Source organism: Crinia signifera, chromosome 8 (genome assembly GCF_055691185.1).
Source record: "Crinia signifera chromosome 8, ASM5569118v1, whole genome shotgun sequence".
NCBI classification, from domain to species: Eukaryota; Metazoa; Chordata; class Amphibia; order Anura; family Myobatrachidae; genus Crinia; species Crinia signifera.
In genome coordinates this window covers 140,395,155-140,413,088 of record NC_139224.1, presented here as the reverse complement: position 1 = coordinate 140,413,088, position 17,934 = coordinate 140,395,155, and the positions used below count along the sequence as shown (strand labels likewise).

At 45.6% G+C, this 17,934-nt stretch overlaps 1 protein-coding gene across 4 annotated transcripts in view; it reads right to left on the bottom strand.

The window, feature by feature from the left end:
- The window catches only part of COP1 (COP1 E3 ubiquitin ligase), a 162,275-nt gene that overhangs the window by 29,781 nt on the left and 114,560 nt on the right, over window positions 1-17,934 (bottom strand). For all 4 annotated transcript variants that reach the window (XM_083157267.1, XM_083157268.1, XM_083157269.1 and 1 more), the window contains 3 exons: window positions 16,447-16,564; window positions 14,303-14,427; window positions 11,803-11,963 (listed from right to left, as the gene is read on the bottom strand). In XM_083157267.1, coding sequence (XP_083013393.1) covers window positions 11,803-11,963; window positions 14,303-14,427; window positions 16,447-16,564 — 404 coding nt within the window. The remainder of the gene's footprint in view (window positions 1-11,802; window positions 11,964-14,302; window positions 14,428-16,446; window positions 16,565-17,934) is intronic.

The following is a 17,934-nucleotide window of genomic DNA, read 5'->3' as shown; positions in this document are numbered from 1 at the left end:
GTGGTTCTAACATGGTCTCAGATGGCAGCACACTCACCCGTCAATCACTAGGTAGCAATGACTTTTTCCTTCAACTGCGAATGGGTCGACTCAATTAAGGTAAACATACATTGGGTCGACCAATGCAGGTCGACAGGGTTGGAAGGTTGACACAAGCATTAGGTTGACAATGGGAAGGTCAAGTGAAAAGGTCGACGTCAACAGACACCATCTAGGGGTACGGCGTGCCCTCGCCATGCTCCCTGCGATTGGCACACATTGATTTTCTCCCACCTTGCTGTAGTGGATGGTAGGGTAGGAGATACTGCCTGTCAGCACGTTGGCTAAAAATGGGAAAAACTCACGTCGACCTTCCAACCCTGTCCACCTATTTGAGTCGACCTAGCGACCATATCCCCTTCCACTTGGAGGCAATACTTTGGGGTACAGGCAATGTGTTTTAGCGAACTAGGATGGTGAGCAGTGCCGATTGTTCGCCGGTCAGTATTCAATTGACCCCCCCCCCCCCCTTCACTCACTGTTTCCACCTCACTGGTTCTTTTCGACGAGGTCGAAACAGCGAGCGCGGACGTTAAAACGGCGAGGCTTGCTGCTATATGCAGTGGGCTTGTTACGTATGCCGCAAACCTTGCCATTTTGGGGAATCCTCACCATCCTCTGATGTTGAGGATTTCCTCGGAACATAGAATAGGGCGAGCAGCCGATGAAAGCAAGCCATCCTCGCCGGCGGCATTGAATACAGCCCTTTGAAAGAAGTGAGGAAAGTTTATTAAACAGGACAACATTTTTTTTAAACTACTTCGGAGTTACTTATGAATGGATTCTGCGGCTGAATGATTAGGTTTGGTAGAATACTTGCTTATCTCGGTCAAAAAAAATAATACTTAGTAAAGCATCTTTAGAACAGTCCTGCAAATGTCATTCAATACAAAAGTTGTTACAGTACAATATCCCGTTATGGAAAGGTCCTTGTTTACTGAGCGATCACATATCATTAGTATGGCTGTAAACTACAAAGGACACATACATCCTTATAGAATGACATGCTCATTGGTGGCCTCATCTGTTCTCATGCAAAAACACTTCCAAAACCTCAATCACAGGCTGTGTTCAGGACAAAAGACACAAAAATATAAAGTGTGTATAAAGCTAGGTACACATTGGACAATATTCGTAAGTATCGAAATATTGCCTGGTGTGTACACACAATGTCGCTGGCGAGGTGCGCTCTTGTGCATCATCATCAGCAACATCCTCCATCGCCTGTACATGAAGGACGACTGAGGACACCGCTAACCAGAGCAATGCATCGCATCCCTGAGCGTGCGTTATAAGCCGGCTCACTTTAGGATATGCCATGTGACCGAGCGCCCTCTCTCGTTACACCTTTACCTTGCAACCTTAGCTTAAATGATCGTTATTCTAGCATTCTGGCTGCATTCTGTAGTGTTGAGTTGGCCAGACTGGAATGGACACAGAAGTCCCTTTAAATGTAATTTATAGCAAAATGAGCTTCAGGGAGAAAACTGGAGATTTATTAGTAATCAGCACTGTGGTCCCCAGCAGGGATATCTGTGCGTACAGCAGGCTCACGGCTGACATTTACAGCAGAACAGAATCTGCAGACTTGTCTGTATTGCCAGGAAATCCACAACCAATTTACATACAGATACTGTGTATTCGGGATTCTGAGAGTCAGTATACCAACATCGGAATCCTGACCGCTGGTACTATGACGGGGGGCGATTGTAAAAAAGCCCCTTGTGGGAAAATAGCCCGTCAGTCATGATCCTGACTGTTGGAGATTTGAACAGTCGGGATTGTGATGTTGGTATACTGACTGTTGAAATCCCGACTGTCGGGATGTCATCCAGCTTGCGAGAAATAAGCCATTAGGCGGTGTAGAATAAGGCTACCTGTGACCACTGGCTACTCTACAGAACAATAGTTACAAAGGAAGTCCTGTTTTCCTGTGCGCAAAGAATCAAAGTACTGTGGCTGCTGTACTGAACACACTAAGCCTTCACCAAAAAGCTCCAAAGAAAAGTCAAATACACATGCAAAAAGGAGTGTCTTTCCAAAAGAGCCACCAGTAGTTGTCTTTCACCAATACTGAAGTGGAAAAATGTATTAAATAAGCTTTCCTGAAAGTCTAAAAATATGAGTCCTTCAGTTTATGTGAATCTGAAAATAACTTCAAAGAAGAAGATAATAGTGCAATATTGTTTTTTACACCATTAATTTTTAAATTTTAAATTACATTCAATGTAAATGTGAGTGTAATTTAAAATGTAAACATTAATGGTGTAAAAAACAATATTGCACTATTATCTTCTTCTTTGAAGTTATCCCGACAGTCATTAGCTCGACTGGCCGGACCCAGAAAGCATGGTGAGCGTAACTAAGCCCCTTTCGGGCATGGTGGATCGCTACGCGAGCCACCTATTCTATTCTCCCTCTATGGGGGTCGTGGACCTCCATGAGGGAAAATAGCGGGAGGCCGTCGGGATCCCGACGTCGGGTAAATGTTTGTCGGGACCCCGTCCGGCACCCCAGGTAGGTGCTGGTGTGGCTAAAGCCCCATACATATATATCAGTCATATATTTTACTATCTTGTCTAGTGTGTACCCGTAATATCGTTAACTATGCACACGCCCGCGCATTGTTAACAACCACTATCCTAACCTGCATGTTCAGATGAGGGCAGTCCTTGTTAAGGACTGCCATTGCTGCAGCATGGCCCCCGATCCCCATCTCCCCAACCAATATCGGTTTCTGCGAGGATCATCTAACGCAGGGCTGGGCACCACGGCCCTCCAGATGTTAGTGAACTACACATCCCAGGATGCTTTGCATTAGTTTTGCTATGTGGCCATGCTGAAACTGATGCAAGGCATGCTGGGATGTGTAGTTCATCAACATCTGGAGGGCCGGTGTTGCCCAGCCCTGGTAACGTGTATGGGACTTAAAGGTGCATACACACACAGTGCTAGTTGAGCTTCCGATTTTGACTATATAGTCAAAATCTGAGAAAAAGTGAGCAGAAATCGCACAGTGTGTATACAGACCTGCAGGTGGACCCAACTCGGACTACTTTGTTTACAATCTAATGTTCTAGTATAGTAAAAATCGGCCCGTCAAGGTTGTATGTTTCTGGGCTCCAAGGAGTTCAAGAGAAAATCGCAGAGTTAAAATCGTACATAGCAAAAATCTCACCGTGTGTGCGCACCTTCAGTACTTTAGAAGAGTTAGGCACTCTATGTATGGACACAGCAGTTGTCTCAATCTGCTGTGAGATGAAGGGGGATGGAATGCGTATAGAGACTAATATGACCCATTTTTTATAAAAGATGCTATTTGTGTGCAGAAGAAATGGTGTACAGAATTCAGTTTATGGATGACCGCTGAGCGCTGTGAGGCTCCTCTTGTCAGTAACGAACAGTAAAGAACATTATCATATGTCACAGAATATAGTCTGACATAAATGAGGCACAAGCTTTGAGGAACCACAATGATTGTCGTCATTGCAGTTCAGTATATGTAGACATCAGTAATTGGAATTTAAAGGGAACCTACACTATCACACACAGTGGAGCAAACAAACTGCCTCAAGTGATGCCACCAGTCCTTGTGCACTGACTGGCTGCGTTTCAATATTTTCTGTACCTTACTGTGACTACTTAAATACATCATTTGCATATTCCCAATAAATTAGCGCTGTTACATTTCTAAATGTCATATTTGATGTTCAACATTAAGGCCAGTAATACAGCTTTCAGATCACTATGCTGGGTCACATCTCAGATGTTGTACACAGGTCCTTCCTGGGTGTGACTCAACTCTGACCCCGTTCAGACCGACAACTGGGTGACATCCCCACCAAGGCGTCCCAAGCCGGTACTTTGCGATGAGAATATTTCCTAGCACCGGCTCTTCCTATGAGTACCGGGTCACATTGACCCGGGTTACCAATTCAAGCAGCAGTTTCCACACCTGCAGAAAACTACTTTCTCATAAAGGCCCACATGAAAATCTTAATAAATGCAATCTCACCGGTGGATCATGAAAGTAGTATCCTGAGGAAACAGTCCAGAACTGTCCCAGGGCCAAAACTTTTCCATTCAAACTGGATGACTTTTTCTACCTGTCGACCTAAAACAATGTTGGTCATATGCTGAAGCCCCACTGATGGTCTATCTAGACATTGTAGATCTACAGATGGAGCCGGCTTTATCTTTGCCCGGCGCTCGCCAGAGACTCCTCTCTGGCGTACGCCAGCAGTAGACACTTGGACTCACGCGTGTCCCAGTATCACGGCTGCTGGGCAGCGTCTCACTGCCAGTCTCCGCTTCAGGGAGACGCTGCCCAGTTTGGGGGGGGGGGGGGGGGGGTGTCGGGGGGGGAAGTCTCAGGTCGGGTGGCGAGGGTGACCGGTGGTGACAGCGGGGACCCCCGCCAAGCTCCATTGCCACTGGGTGCGCGAACTTCTCGTGCGCGCGCCCCTGGCAGTAGCCGCCCCCCGGCGGTGGATGGCGGTAGAATAGCTGGCTCCATCTGTATCATCTGGATGCTGTTACTTTATCTTCTATTGTGGGTTCCTTTGGTTTTTCAGCCACATATTTATATAGTCCGTAGCAGTGTATTTCTGTGGCCGCTGGATATAACAGTTTTCGGCATTGGACAAAGTATATCCAGGTCGGGTTATGTTTCCGGATAAAAACTAACCAATTAAACAAAAATATGGTAGAAAACCAGAAAACTTTACAGAAAAATAATGGACACCGACAAAGTGTCATTGCGCTCGGCACACCATTCTGTTCTCCCTCCTTGCCCTGGTGGATGGTAGGGCATGAAATAACGCCTGTTGGAACATGTCAACTCAAAAGAAAAAAAGAGAAAAACTAAGGTCGACCTTTTGAGTCGACCTTGACCTTGTCGACCTTCCAACCCTATCGACCTATTTCAGTGGTTGACCTTCAGTGATCGACCCAAAAGGGTCATCTAAATAGGATGGACCCAATGACCGTATCCCATATACAGAAGTCACATCTACATACTAAAAGTAGTGTTCCCGCTAAGCTTTTTGCAGGGTGCCACACACAACTTAATTAAATGCTTCGGTACTCTTTACCTAGAACGGCACCCATCGCATGCACTAAAAAACGGGTGCGATGCGATGCCCGCGATTTCCCATAGGGACCAATGTTAAAAGTGAGATTGGACGCGATTTTAGTGTTAAATGCCTCAATGCCCGCGATTTTTCCATAGGAAACAATGTTAAATGGGCCACAGAGCCCTAATAGTCCCCCTGAAGTCTGAAATGGCCCCCACAATTTTTAACGGCACCCCACGAAGCGTGGCGAGCGGCCGCGGATACCTTCACAGGTAAACGCGTCCCCTCGCGGGCTTCACAGGTGTCCGCGTCGCCACGGACACCTGTGAAGCCCGTGAGGGGACGCGTATAACTGTGAAGGTATCCGCGGCCGCTCGCCACGCTTCGGGCTCGGTGGCTCGCTGCGCTCGCCACACTATTCTATTCTCAACTCCACGCCGACGTGGATAGTGGGGGTATGAAAAGGTCGGAGGACGCGTACCGCCGCCCCTCGCGGGCTCGCTGCGCTCGCCACGCTTCGGGTTCACGTTGATCGTGGGGTGGCGTTAAAAATTGTGGGGGCCATTTAAGACTTCAGGGGGACTATTAGGGCTCTGTGGCCCATTTAACATTGTTTCCTATGTAAAAATCGCGGGCATTGAGGCATTTAACACTAAAATCGCGTCCAATCTGACTTTTAACATTGATCCCTATGGGAAAATCGCGGGCATCGCGTCGCACCCGTTTTTTATGTACCTGCGATGCCCGCGATTTTTTACCCCCGATGCCCGCGATGCTAATCGCGGGCGCCGTTCTAGGTAAAGAGTACCAATGCTTCACAGGGGCTTTAAAAATGCAACATATTCATATCTTTCATGTTATTACATAAGAATCTTCAGATCTAAAGCCACAAAATTACATATCACTGTCTGTAAGGAAAAATTCCACCACCTTCTCCCAGAGCGATTAACCACACTGTAATTATTGCTGCACTATATGAATGGGTTCGGTTAGCTCGCAATACAGAACTGAAAATATACCTTCCAAAAAGAGGTTTCCATGGTATTTAGTGTTCTACTTAATAAAATCATACGAGTGTAATTGGTATTCTACACACTGCCAATACTTGTTCTCTCTGCAATAACATACACAATGCTGCAACATTTGTTGCTGTATCAATATAAAGTAAAAATGTCATTAGTAGAGGAAAATGCAACACTGCCCAATATAGCCAAATGATAAAGAACAGGAGAGGCAATACTGAGAAGATTCATTGATGCTGCTTTCCCACTGCCTACACGGGTAATGACCCGTTTTTTTTAAACGGGTCTTTAAACGGGTAAGAGCCATAAAGACTCTTTCCCACTGCAGCTTTTAAACGGTAAATTACCGTTTAAAAGCTGTTTTTGTCACATTCACACTTACCCGTTTAAAAACCCGTTTAAGCAGTGTAAAGATAGGGGGGGAGAATTTAAAAAACAAAAACGGCGTGGGGTCCCCCCCACTGCCGTAACCAGCACCAGGCTGAAAGAGCCGGGGCTGGTAATAAAAAAATCAGGAAACCCGACAAATAGGGGTTCCCTGATTTTTTACAACCAGCCCCAGGCTCCAGGTCCGGGGCTGGTTCCCAAAATACGGGGGACAAAATGACTAGGGGTCCCCCGTATTTTAAGAACCAGCCCCAGGCACAACCAGCCAGCAGGGTAATGCCACAGCCGGGGGACACTTATGATATAAGTTCCCGCGGCCAAAGCATTAACCCTACCGACCAGTCAGCCTGGCCAGGGGCCCTGGGGGAGTGGGGACCCCCCCAATAAAGGGGTCCCCCCCCTCCAGGACTTACCTGACCAGGCTGAAGCCTGGTGCTGTCCTCGATGCCCCTGGGCGGTGGGCATCGAGCTGATGGTATGGTGTAAAAAATAGAATAAAAACCATTGTCTTTTACTGGTGAACTATGAGTCCCAGCAAGCCTCCCCCGCAAGCTGGGACTTGGAGAACCACAAGTCCCAGCCTGCGGGGCATTAAAGGGCCCGCTGGGTCTTGTAGTTCCACAGTAAAAGAAAGAGTTAAATAAACACACTGACACACGTGAAAAATAAAAGTTTAATACATACATAACACATACATACTGATACTTACCTATCTTCTTCCCGTAGGTAGCCCTGGTCCTGATATCCTGGTCCGTGCCGGCGTCTGTATCCATGTCGGCATCCCTGTCGGCGACGGCGTCGGCGGTCCGGAGTCCGAAGAAATCCATTTGGGAAGCTGTGGAAGGAAACCATACTCACCTGTCCCAGCGCGACGTAGTCCAGGTAAGGTCTTTGCAAAAAAAAAAAACCGAGAACGCGAAACCAGACCGGACAGGGAGACGCACGGTGTTTGTTTACATCGTGCGGCTCCGCCTCCCGAATGCCGCTATTGGCCGCAAGGCGGCCAATAGCGGCATTCGGGGGCGGAGCCGCACGATGTAAACACACCGTGCGGCTCTCTGCCTGTTCGCTTGGTTCGGGTGTCGGTTTGTTTTTTTTGCAAAGACCTTACCTGGACTACGTCGCGCTGGGACAGGTGAGTATGGTTTCCTTCCACAGCTTCCCAAATGGATTTCTTCGGACTCCGGACCGCCGACGCCGTCGCCGACAGGGATGCCGACATGGATACAGACGCCGACACGGACCAGGACATCAGGACCAGGGCTACCTACGGGCTCAAGATAGGTAAGTATCAGTATGTATGTGTTATGTATGTATTAAACTTTTATTTTTCACGTGTGTCAGTGTGTTTATTTAACGCTTTCTTTTACTGTGGAACTACAAGACCCAGCGGGCCCTTTAATGCCCCGCAGGCTGGGACTTGTGGTTCTCCAAGTCCCAGCTTGCGGGGGAGGCTTGCTGGGACTCATAGTTCACCAGTAAAAGACAATGGTTTTTATTCTATTTTTTACACCATACCATCAGCTCGATGCCCACCGCCCAGGGGCATCGAGGACAGCACCAGGCTTCAGCCTGGTCAGGTAAGTCCTGGAGGGGGGGACCCCTTTATTGGGGGGGTCCCCACTCCCCCAGGGCCCCTGGCCAGGCTGACTGGTCGGTAGGGTTAATGCTTTGGCCGCGGGAACTTATATCATAAGTGTCCCCCGGCTGTGGCATTACCCTGCCGGCTGGTTGTGCCTGGGGCTGGTTCTTAAAATACGGGGGACCCCTAGTCATTTTGTCCCCCGTATTTTGGGAACCAGCCCCGGACCTGGAGCCTGGGGCTGGTTGTAAAAAATCAGGGAACCCCTATTTGTCGGGTTTCCTGATTTTTTATTACCAGCCCCGGCTCCTTCAGCCTGGTGCTGGTTACGGCAGTGGGGGGGGACCCCATGCCGTTTTTTTTTTTTAACGTGTAAAGGGCTACCCCTTTCCCACTGCCGAAAAAACGGCTCTTACACGTTAAAAACACTGCTTTTTACACGGGTAACAAAAACCGGTATTTGTTACCCGTGTAAAGCAACCTGGAGCTTTCCCACTGCAGCTCTAGCCGTTTAAAAAGGCTAAAAAAACGGCATTTTACCGTGTAAAGCCTGCAGTGGGAAGGGGCATAAGGGCTGTTTCACACAGTACGGTTCCTGCCGCACGGTGAAATCCCGTACGGTCAGGGAGCCGCGCCGCACTCAGAATTTTATAATGGCAGGGATGGCCACAGCCCGGCAGCCGTCCCTTCCAGTGGGGGGATCCGGCTGCAGCCGTGCGGCCGGGCCGTGGCCGTCCCGTGTGAATGGACACAATAGTGTCCATTCACAACTGCTGAGTGCGGCACGGCTCCCTGGCCGTACGGGATTTCACCGTGCGGCAGGAACCGTACTGTGTGAAACAGCCCTAACTCTCCCCTCCGGCAATCCCTGACAGTGCAGCGTATCACTGCCGGGCTGGCGCCACTGAGCATGCTTAATACCTCCTGTGAGCCCAGAGCCCAGCAGCCAGTGGCTGTGAATGAGGCAATAGCTGTAAATATTGATATCTGACACTAGGTGCCTTGCAAGTGGCTACCGGGAATAAAATGAAGGCCTAATTTATTTCATGCTTCTTAGCCAACACCCAATGTAGTGTGGGGGTAAAGTTCTTTAGGAGACTGCCAGATGGCTGTGCCAATAGGACCATTACTTTATGCACATTGTGCCAGACGCGCAGCCTAAAGTCTCCTTCCCAGGCCACAAGCATTAGATCCTACATGCCAGTTGTATAACCTTCATTACATGCACACTGGCGGGTCCCTAGGTGCCCATACACGTGTATTTAGCAGCATTACAAGGGGAGCTACATGTGTATTAGCCTAGGGCACCTGGAACCTTTAATCAGGCCCTAGTAGGTGTATTATGGAATAGCCTATTATATTAGTGGTCATGGTCCCCTGCATTGTTGTTACTTTCTTATTCAGAAGATAATAGATTAGAAAACAATTGTATTCAACCCGTGTTCTATATGAAAACAAGATAACTTGGGGGGAAATCCTGCTTCTTTTCAAAAGGGTTTAAAACGCCCTCTTACGCTATTAAGCATGCTGTCACTAAGGAAGCCCTTGCATATACACCAATATCCCAGCTCAGTGACACCCCTGCAGCATAGTAGTAGTACAACATACCGGCTTGAGACCCCCCCCCCCCCCCCCCCCCCCACAAACAATCCATAGCACTATATTTTGCTGCTGATTGCAGTTAACACTGATCGAATAGCTTGGTACGGCAATCAACATCGGCATTGTATACAAATCTGAATCAGGCTGTGTTTTGGAAGGCGGCTGAATACCTGTGCCATATTTGAAAAGTGATTGCCCGCATACAGCGGCCGAGACCATTTTGTGAGTCCAAACATTTTTTTATCCCATCATAGAACATCAAAAGGACTTTGGGAGTGTGGGCAGGATTGTGTGATGTCAGAACGTCACGCGACAGTCACACAACGCTCCTCTGGGAACATTTTGGATGACCAGGATCTCTTGGTGGGGTCCCTGGGGACCTGCTGGGGCCTAGGTCGCCTTGTGGAAAATTCACCTCTGTGCACAACATTAACACAAGAATAAGTAATGACATTGCATTAACACACAGAAACTGGCTTCTGTCCTCACAGCATTCACGCAATGCCGAAACCTCATATAAAAAGGCTTAATTTACGATACAATGCCTTGTGAGAAGCCTTCCAATCAGCCACTAAAGCCTCCAGTCACCTTAACCTCTACCTAAGCTAATTTTCTGCTGCGATTCTTTATCTAAATCTAACAGCTGATCGCAGCACTGATATTACTTCTGTAGTACTTTCAGCACTTGCATCATCCCCCCCCCACCCCCTCCTCAATCACCTTATCTGCAGTAATGAACTCTTTCAGACAAACAGCCAGCAAATTACTTGGCTTCATCCTAACGATTATGAGGGGCAGAGAAAATTAATATGCAGAGTCATGCCCATCGGAGCAGCAACACCTTTACTATTGTTTTAAAGAGCAGCTACTGCAAAAATCCAGTGCGGTGAGAATATAGGAAAAACCTCAAAACATCTAAAAACAGCCAAACTCTCCTTTTCCCCAGACCAATCTATATTCATCACTGCAGGAGGAATAAAAGGGACAAGATGCACAATTCTCAGTGCCATCGCCTCGTATGTTTAACAGAGCTCTTTGAACCCTTTTGTTGATATAAGAAGCAGCTGTAAGAATACTCTGAATGTCAATGTGCCAGAAAGGAATCTGAAGGCAAAACAATATTGGCTATTTTCCAGCACAATGGAGTCGGTTATGCATTCGCTAAAGATCAGCGGTGAGGTTGGCTAAGAGGGCGTTCATGAAGTGGCGATACTTCAACCAAAAGGAACACTGAAGGATTCTAAAATGTAACAATAAACCGCCACTGATTTTACTGGACTTCATTCAGCGGTGTAAGGGCCTTACCAAATGTTTTCCGAAGTGCGGCCCCATTTAGCTATAGACATATAGAAATGCCCCGTGCAGGGTTATTCAATTAGCTGCGGTGTTATCTTGCCAAAAAATTGCTGGCAAACGTTCTGCGGTGTGGGGTAAGGCTATTTGATTCATTTAAAATTGGGACACAAGAACAGAAACCCACTGATTCCACGTAAATGGGGGTTTTCCCATGTGCGACCTCATTTTGTGGGTTTGTATGTGAACTTGACCTTGCAGCTCCATGAGTTGTGCGGTTTAAAATAAATAGTCTGCAGGGTATTTATTGCTAATTAAAGAACTGCGGTGCAGGCAATTAGCAGTCGCGTTTAATAGACTACCCACCTCTGTGTTGGAAACTGTGTGGAACATCGATCTGCTACTCAATGTCCTGAACCAGACAAGTCCTCGATGTTGGGAATAGGAAGTAATGCAATGGAATACAATATGGCCTTCATAAAGTTTCAGAAAATAAAAGCTTTGTACAATGACCCTAAATTCCTCCAATTAATGGAAGTGGCCAAATCCCACCCTCTACACCAGCACACTGTATCACGTGCTGGCAGATGCCCAACAACTGGCCTCCATTCAAGGGACTCCTGCAGATGGATAGTTTTTCGTGTGAAAGGAGTAATAAGTACTTATTTTAAGAAGGTCGGGGTTCTTCAGAGAACTTGTTTTCCAAAAATGATACATCAACGCTTACATGCATCCAGAAATATTTGATGAATACTAAATAATGCACAGAACATTCAGAGATGGTTACAAAAAGCATCCTTACCCCATCAGGAAGAGCCCTCCAACACACAGCGCTCACAAACTCATTGGTGTCATCTTCTTTGCGATCTTTGTCCAGTACACTCTTAACGGTGTCAAATTTAAATGTCAGTAGGGTCTTTGATAGTCCCTTATAGTACAAGTAGAGGGAATTGTTCTCGCTTCCTGAAGTGGAAGAAAACAAACCACACACATACATAATCAGTCCGATACACATGTACGAAAGGAGAAATATGCACTAAAATGTGACAAGTGATGTAGAATAAACTTCTCTCGCTGCACAGAACTAGGACTACTAAACCGAAACTAGTGGGGGATCTGCCAGAGCTCCCTTGCTTCTGTCAAATGTCTGCCCATGCATTATTCCCAAAGCTGAAGCAGCATGCTGGGAAATGTGAGTGATCCGCTTTAACACGTCAACTAACCGCATCCAAGTTAGCACATATCATGTTGGATGAGATTTGAAAAATGTTTTAGATAGATTTACAGAACAAAAAGAAAAAAACATATGAATGAGATAATACAATGTATAACTCTCAAATGCAAGGATAAAAGAGAATTGTAAATTCTTGGCTTATACACACTACGCTACTGCACCCTTCACTATATACGTTTGAGTCAAGAGCGTTGTACCACAGAAGAAAAATCTGTCTGATGCAAACAAATGTTTGCAAACTCAGAAAGATAAAGTAATGTACTGTGTATAAATGCACTTGGGCCTGTACTAGGAAAATGTATGGGGGCATTGTAATGGTGCGGAAACTCTAAGGAACCACTCTACAGATGTATCCACATACATCAAGCCTCCTTGTGCGTTAAATAGCCCTTCTTGTCCTGCCATGTGGTGACTCGCAGGTCAGATCACCTTGTGGGCCTCTTTCTTCTCCTATATGCAGCATCGTTAAATGATGTTGTTGGTTTGTTAAGGTTACCCATAGGAGAAAAAAATACTTCGGTTTCAATGTTAGCACTATAATAAAGGGTTACTATAAAATATACTTTTGTACTTGATATTATACTTTAGAAAAGATACTTTCAACATTTTATAAAATTGATTTAGTAAAAACTATATATATTTCTCTGTGTGTCTAGTGTCCGTTTGTGTGTCTCCGAAACACTGACATCTGTTGGCAGCAAGGGAAACTGTACTTGTTTCTTAGCAGGGTGCCCAGTTTTCTTACGCACAAAACCGTACTGAAATCGCATGGGCCATTTTACTGCCGTGCGATGCGATTTTTTTTAATGTAATTTATTCACTGCTCTGTTGGCCCCAGCAGATCGCATCGAACCCCCTGCAAAATTGCATGCTGCAAAACCCCCATGCTATTCGCTACACACTTGTATGACATACAATGAGGTTTTACTGACCCCCCCACCCCGAAGCGTGGCGAGCGCAGCGGAATGCGTCCTCCCGACCTTTTGATACCCCCACTATGCATGTCGGTGTGGAGCTGATTTTATATAGTGTGGCGAGCGCAGCGAGCCCAAAGCATGACGAGCCCCGCGAGGGGATGCGGAATACATGTAAAGAAATCCGCGTCCACTCGCCTCGCTGCGCTCGCCACACTATATAAAGTCAACTCCACGCCGGCGTGGATAGTGGGGATATGAAAAGGTCGGGAGGACGCGTTCCGTTGCACTCGCCACGCTTCGGAGTGGAGTGGATAGTAGGGGGGGTGGGGTAGTGTGACTAAAGCTTCATTGCGGGAGGTGCGATGCGATCCCCTGGGGCTAACCGAGCAGTGAATAAATTACATTAAAAAAAATCGCATCGCACCGCACTAAAATGGCCCATGCGATGAGATGCGGGTTTGGTACGGAGAATAGCCCTGTACGCTAGCGTACTGGGCGCCCTACTAGGAAACAAGTACCAGGGAAACTACATATGTCTCACACATGCACAAACACAGAGGCAATCCCAAGGCAGCAGACTAGCTTTCGAAGCATTTGTTTTGAACTTGCTTGCTAGTATACTTATATGAATATTGAGCACAGGTCTAAGTTTCAAGGACTAAATTACAAACGTTCTACGTGTGAGCATTTTTTCACACAACACGTGAATATGATGATCCAAATTGTTCCAAACACTCGCAATAGCTTCTGTGATGTATTGCTTCAGATCATTTACACTTATAGGAAGTGGAGGAACAAACCCTCTTTGATAAATTATTTAATGTTGGACTTAAATGAATGGATATACTACATATACATGTGCGTATGTAGACTATGAATAATACTTTGGTTTATATAAAATGTTGAAAGTGCTTATTTCTTTTATAGTAACCCTGTATAAAAATAACTATGTACTGAACGCTTAATTCCAAATATCATCTAGCGAACATCTAAAAGAACAATGAGGTTTCCAAAAACAAAATCAAAAGAAAGGCTTCAGATAAATAAAGGAAAGAGTAAATTTAGAATAAAACCGCATGCACTTTGTGTTCTCCGGTCTAATCATTTGATAGGAAACAAAATAGTAGGAAAACCAAAGAAGAAATACTGACCACAGGCAATATAATCTCCGTTCGACGCTAACCCAACAAAATTCTTTTCATTAATGTGACCCTTGAAGGAGCGTAGGCAATGGGGCCTGGAAACATTCCACAGCTTCAGCTGGCTATCTGTTGACCTAAGGAATAGGAGTAAATATTTAAGCATTACATACCGCAAAGAGTGAGTGTAGAACAGTTTAGGGTGGCAGATAATACCTAGTGATAATATATTACCTAGACAAAAGTGACTGGACAACCCTATGCTAGATGAAGGTATAAAAGGTTTAGAGGGGCACGGATTAGAACAGTTACTAACAATATGGCTTGCCGAGAGGAGCTAACCAAGTTTCAAGAGGGGATCATTGTGGACTGCTCAACCGGAGGTGTATGTTAGTGAATTTAGGGACCTTCCTGATAGCCTCAAGAACAGTCATTGCAGGAATACAGCTTGCCCTGGAAGACCACCAAAACTGGAACCCAGGGACTTGAGAGAGTGCTAACCAAGGAGCTCCATAAGAACAATGCATACGACTTCCAAATGGCCGCTACTGTGTCTATTTCCACAAGAACACTTTGGCCTTTATTCAGATCTGATCGCAGTACAAATGTTTGGAAAATGGGCAAAACCATGTGCACTGCAGGTGGGGCAGATGTATCATGTGCAGAGAGAGTTAGATTTGGGGGAGTTATTTTGTTTCTGTGCAGGGTAAATACTGGCTGCATTATTTTTACACTGCAATTTAGATTTCAGTTTCACCACACCCACCCAAATTTAACTCTCTCTGCACATGTTACATCTGCCCCACCTGCAGTGCACATGGTTTTTCCCATTTTCCAAACACATTTGTACTACAATCAGATCTGAAGAAGGGCCTTTGTAGGGAGCCCCATGCTCTTGGATATTATGGGAGAGCAGTTGCTCATACACCTCTAACAACAACAACAACGAAGAATGTAGCCTAGCGCTTACGTGCTATAAAGGACACAAAATATGCAAAATAGAACAATGGTAACTGACGAATCCCGATTTACACTTCAGATCAGAAAAGTTCTGGCAATTGCCAGGAGAACATCTGATGCCAGAGTGTACAGTGCCTACAGTAAAGCATGAAGGTGGTCGTGTTATGTTGTTGAGCTGTTCTCAGTAGGTTTGCAATGATGTTCTCAATTACGCTGTGCTCCCTACATTGTGGCAGATTTACAGAAACGACAAATGTTTTTATCAGGACGACAATGCCACTTGTCATGTTTCCAGGGCGACGCTGGACTGGTGTAGAAAATTAGATAAACTGGCCAGCTCAGAGTGCAGATTCTAACCCCAGTAAGAACCAATGGCATGAACTGGAGTGACGAGTGCATTCTAGGCTGGCTCAACCTCCTTCCGCGTCACAGCTGTCCAATCTACTAACGCACTGGTCACTGTATTTAAGGCAAAACATACCGCCTTGCTGCTGACGTCAAGGAACTTGAGCACAGTTTGTCAAACAGGGTGTCTGCAATAATCAATGTACATGGTGGACCGTCAAAGTACAGATGTCAAAATCTCGTTCATCTATTTGCAGTGTCTAATCATTGTCTACATGGTACTGTAGGAAGAAATACTGTACAGTGACCGGTCATCCTCAGATGACGTAACAGATTACAGCCAAAGGGTAAAAGGCCCATGAAATAATTATCTTGAGACAGCTTTTACTGTTAACCTTAATAAATGTGTATATGTGACCAGATGCTCCATATATGGGGTACAGAGGTCATGTGCTCTTTAGAGACAGAGACCACAGAAGGATGTTGATAATTAGCACAGGCATTAACCTGCCCACTGTTTTCAGCAGAGAGTTATTCGGCTGCGGCACTTCAGTTTAAGCTATGGAAGACATTCTGTAGGTCTCCATGGAGACATTCTGTAGGTCTCCATGCATAGGTCGGAAGGCCAATCAAAGGCATTACCCCAATTAATTGTTGTGGAGCCTGTAACAATCATAAAGAGAATGCACTGCTGCACCAGTCAGTCATTTTATAAAACTGCTTATGTCTTAATAAAAATAATTTCCCATTTACAAACGGTGTCCCGAGGGTTGTGTGAAACTTCTGAAAATAATATCCTGGGTAACATTTCCCAACTTTAATTTCCGAGATGTAGTCTAAAATGTTCTTACGCAGAAACAATCTCCTCTCCATTGACGAACTTGGCGTAAGAGACTGCTTTGCGATGTCCTTTAAACACCATGATGGGCTGCTTAGTGTTCCGGAGGTCATAGTAGTGGACACAGTGATCTAGGGATGGAAAACAAAGCGTTAAAATCGCCATGCGTGAAAAATGAGCGCTAAATAATGAAAGCCGGTTTCTGCAAGATACAGGTCAGTTTTCCAACATTGTATTAATGACGGCACTAAATCATAGATTTTTAGTGCTACATACATTTTTTTTTTTATGCTGGGTTTGTAAATTGTAACAACAAATCAAAATTAGCACCTTATAGCAAAACACGTTCTAGGATAATTTGTTACGAGGACGCGGGCTACATAGGCTAGTTAGCAGAGATTGATTGCAGCAACTGGACAGAGGAGCTGGGTTAAACAGAACCCAATTTCTTGGCCGCTGTCCTGTGCTCTCCAATGATTGGGTTCGCGGAACACATTTCTCTGATACACTGGAGCATTTAACTTAGAGGCCAGGCAAGTGCTAAAGTGTTCTAGACAAGCTGGTCATTCCTATTCAGCCACTATATACCATACATTCATCCCCAGTGCTACACTGTATCTTGCTGGCATAACAAACAGCCTCAACTGTAGCAATGGGTATGGGTGATTGGGTAGACGTGGTTAAGGTCAATAGGGTTGGATGGTCGACACAAGCATTCGGCCAACAATGGCAAGGTCGACAGTCCAAAGGTTGACATGTTTATGAATGTTTTTGTCCCGAATGTCGACATTGACACAGGCAAAGTGTACCACTACACTCGCCATGCTCCGGGCAAAATGTACCACTGCGCTCGGTACACTATTTTATTTTCCCAAAATCGATATTGGATGGTAGGGCATGAAATACCACCTGTCGGCACATGTCGGCTACAAAAAAAAAAGAGTCTGGTAAAACTCATGTCGACCTAGTGCTTGTGTCAACCTTAGTCCTGTCGACTTGTTTCAAGTGTCGACCTTCAGTCATTGACCCAATGACCGTATCAAAAACCTTCCACTTTCAAAATTGTTGCAGAGTACTTTAAAAGTGGCAATGTTTTCATCAAAGCACAATATGCCAGGTATTGGCAAACCTCTAACAAGTGCATACTATATACAGATAATTCTGTATATCCGCCTTATAAAAGACCACCTGTCCAATCTTTCTGGTTGAACTGAAATCTGGTCATTTCAGGGAGCAAATGACAATCGGCCGTTTGTTCCTGAAAGCTGGGAAATGGGCAAACATGGTTGTTTGGATAAAGCCATTTCGTTAAACCAATTTAATCCAGTTTGTCTGCATGTTCCTTTTGTCTGTTTCTAAAGGGTTTGAAAGGAATTGGTCCCTTTTTATTTGCTCGTGTATATTACCAGATTTTTATTACAACTAGAAAGATTGGACTGAATCTCATAGTGTGTCTCCAGCTTTACATGGACTCTAGGGTTGCTTCCCCCAAAAATTGAAG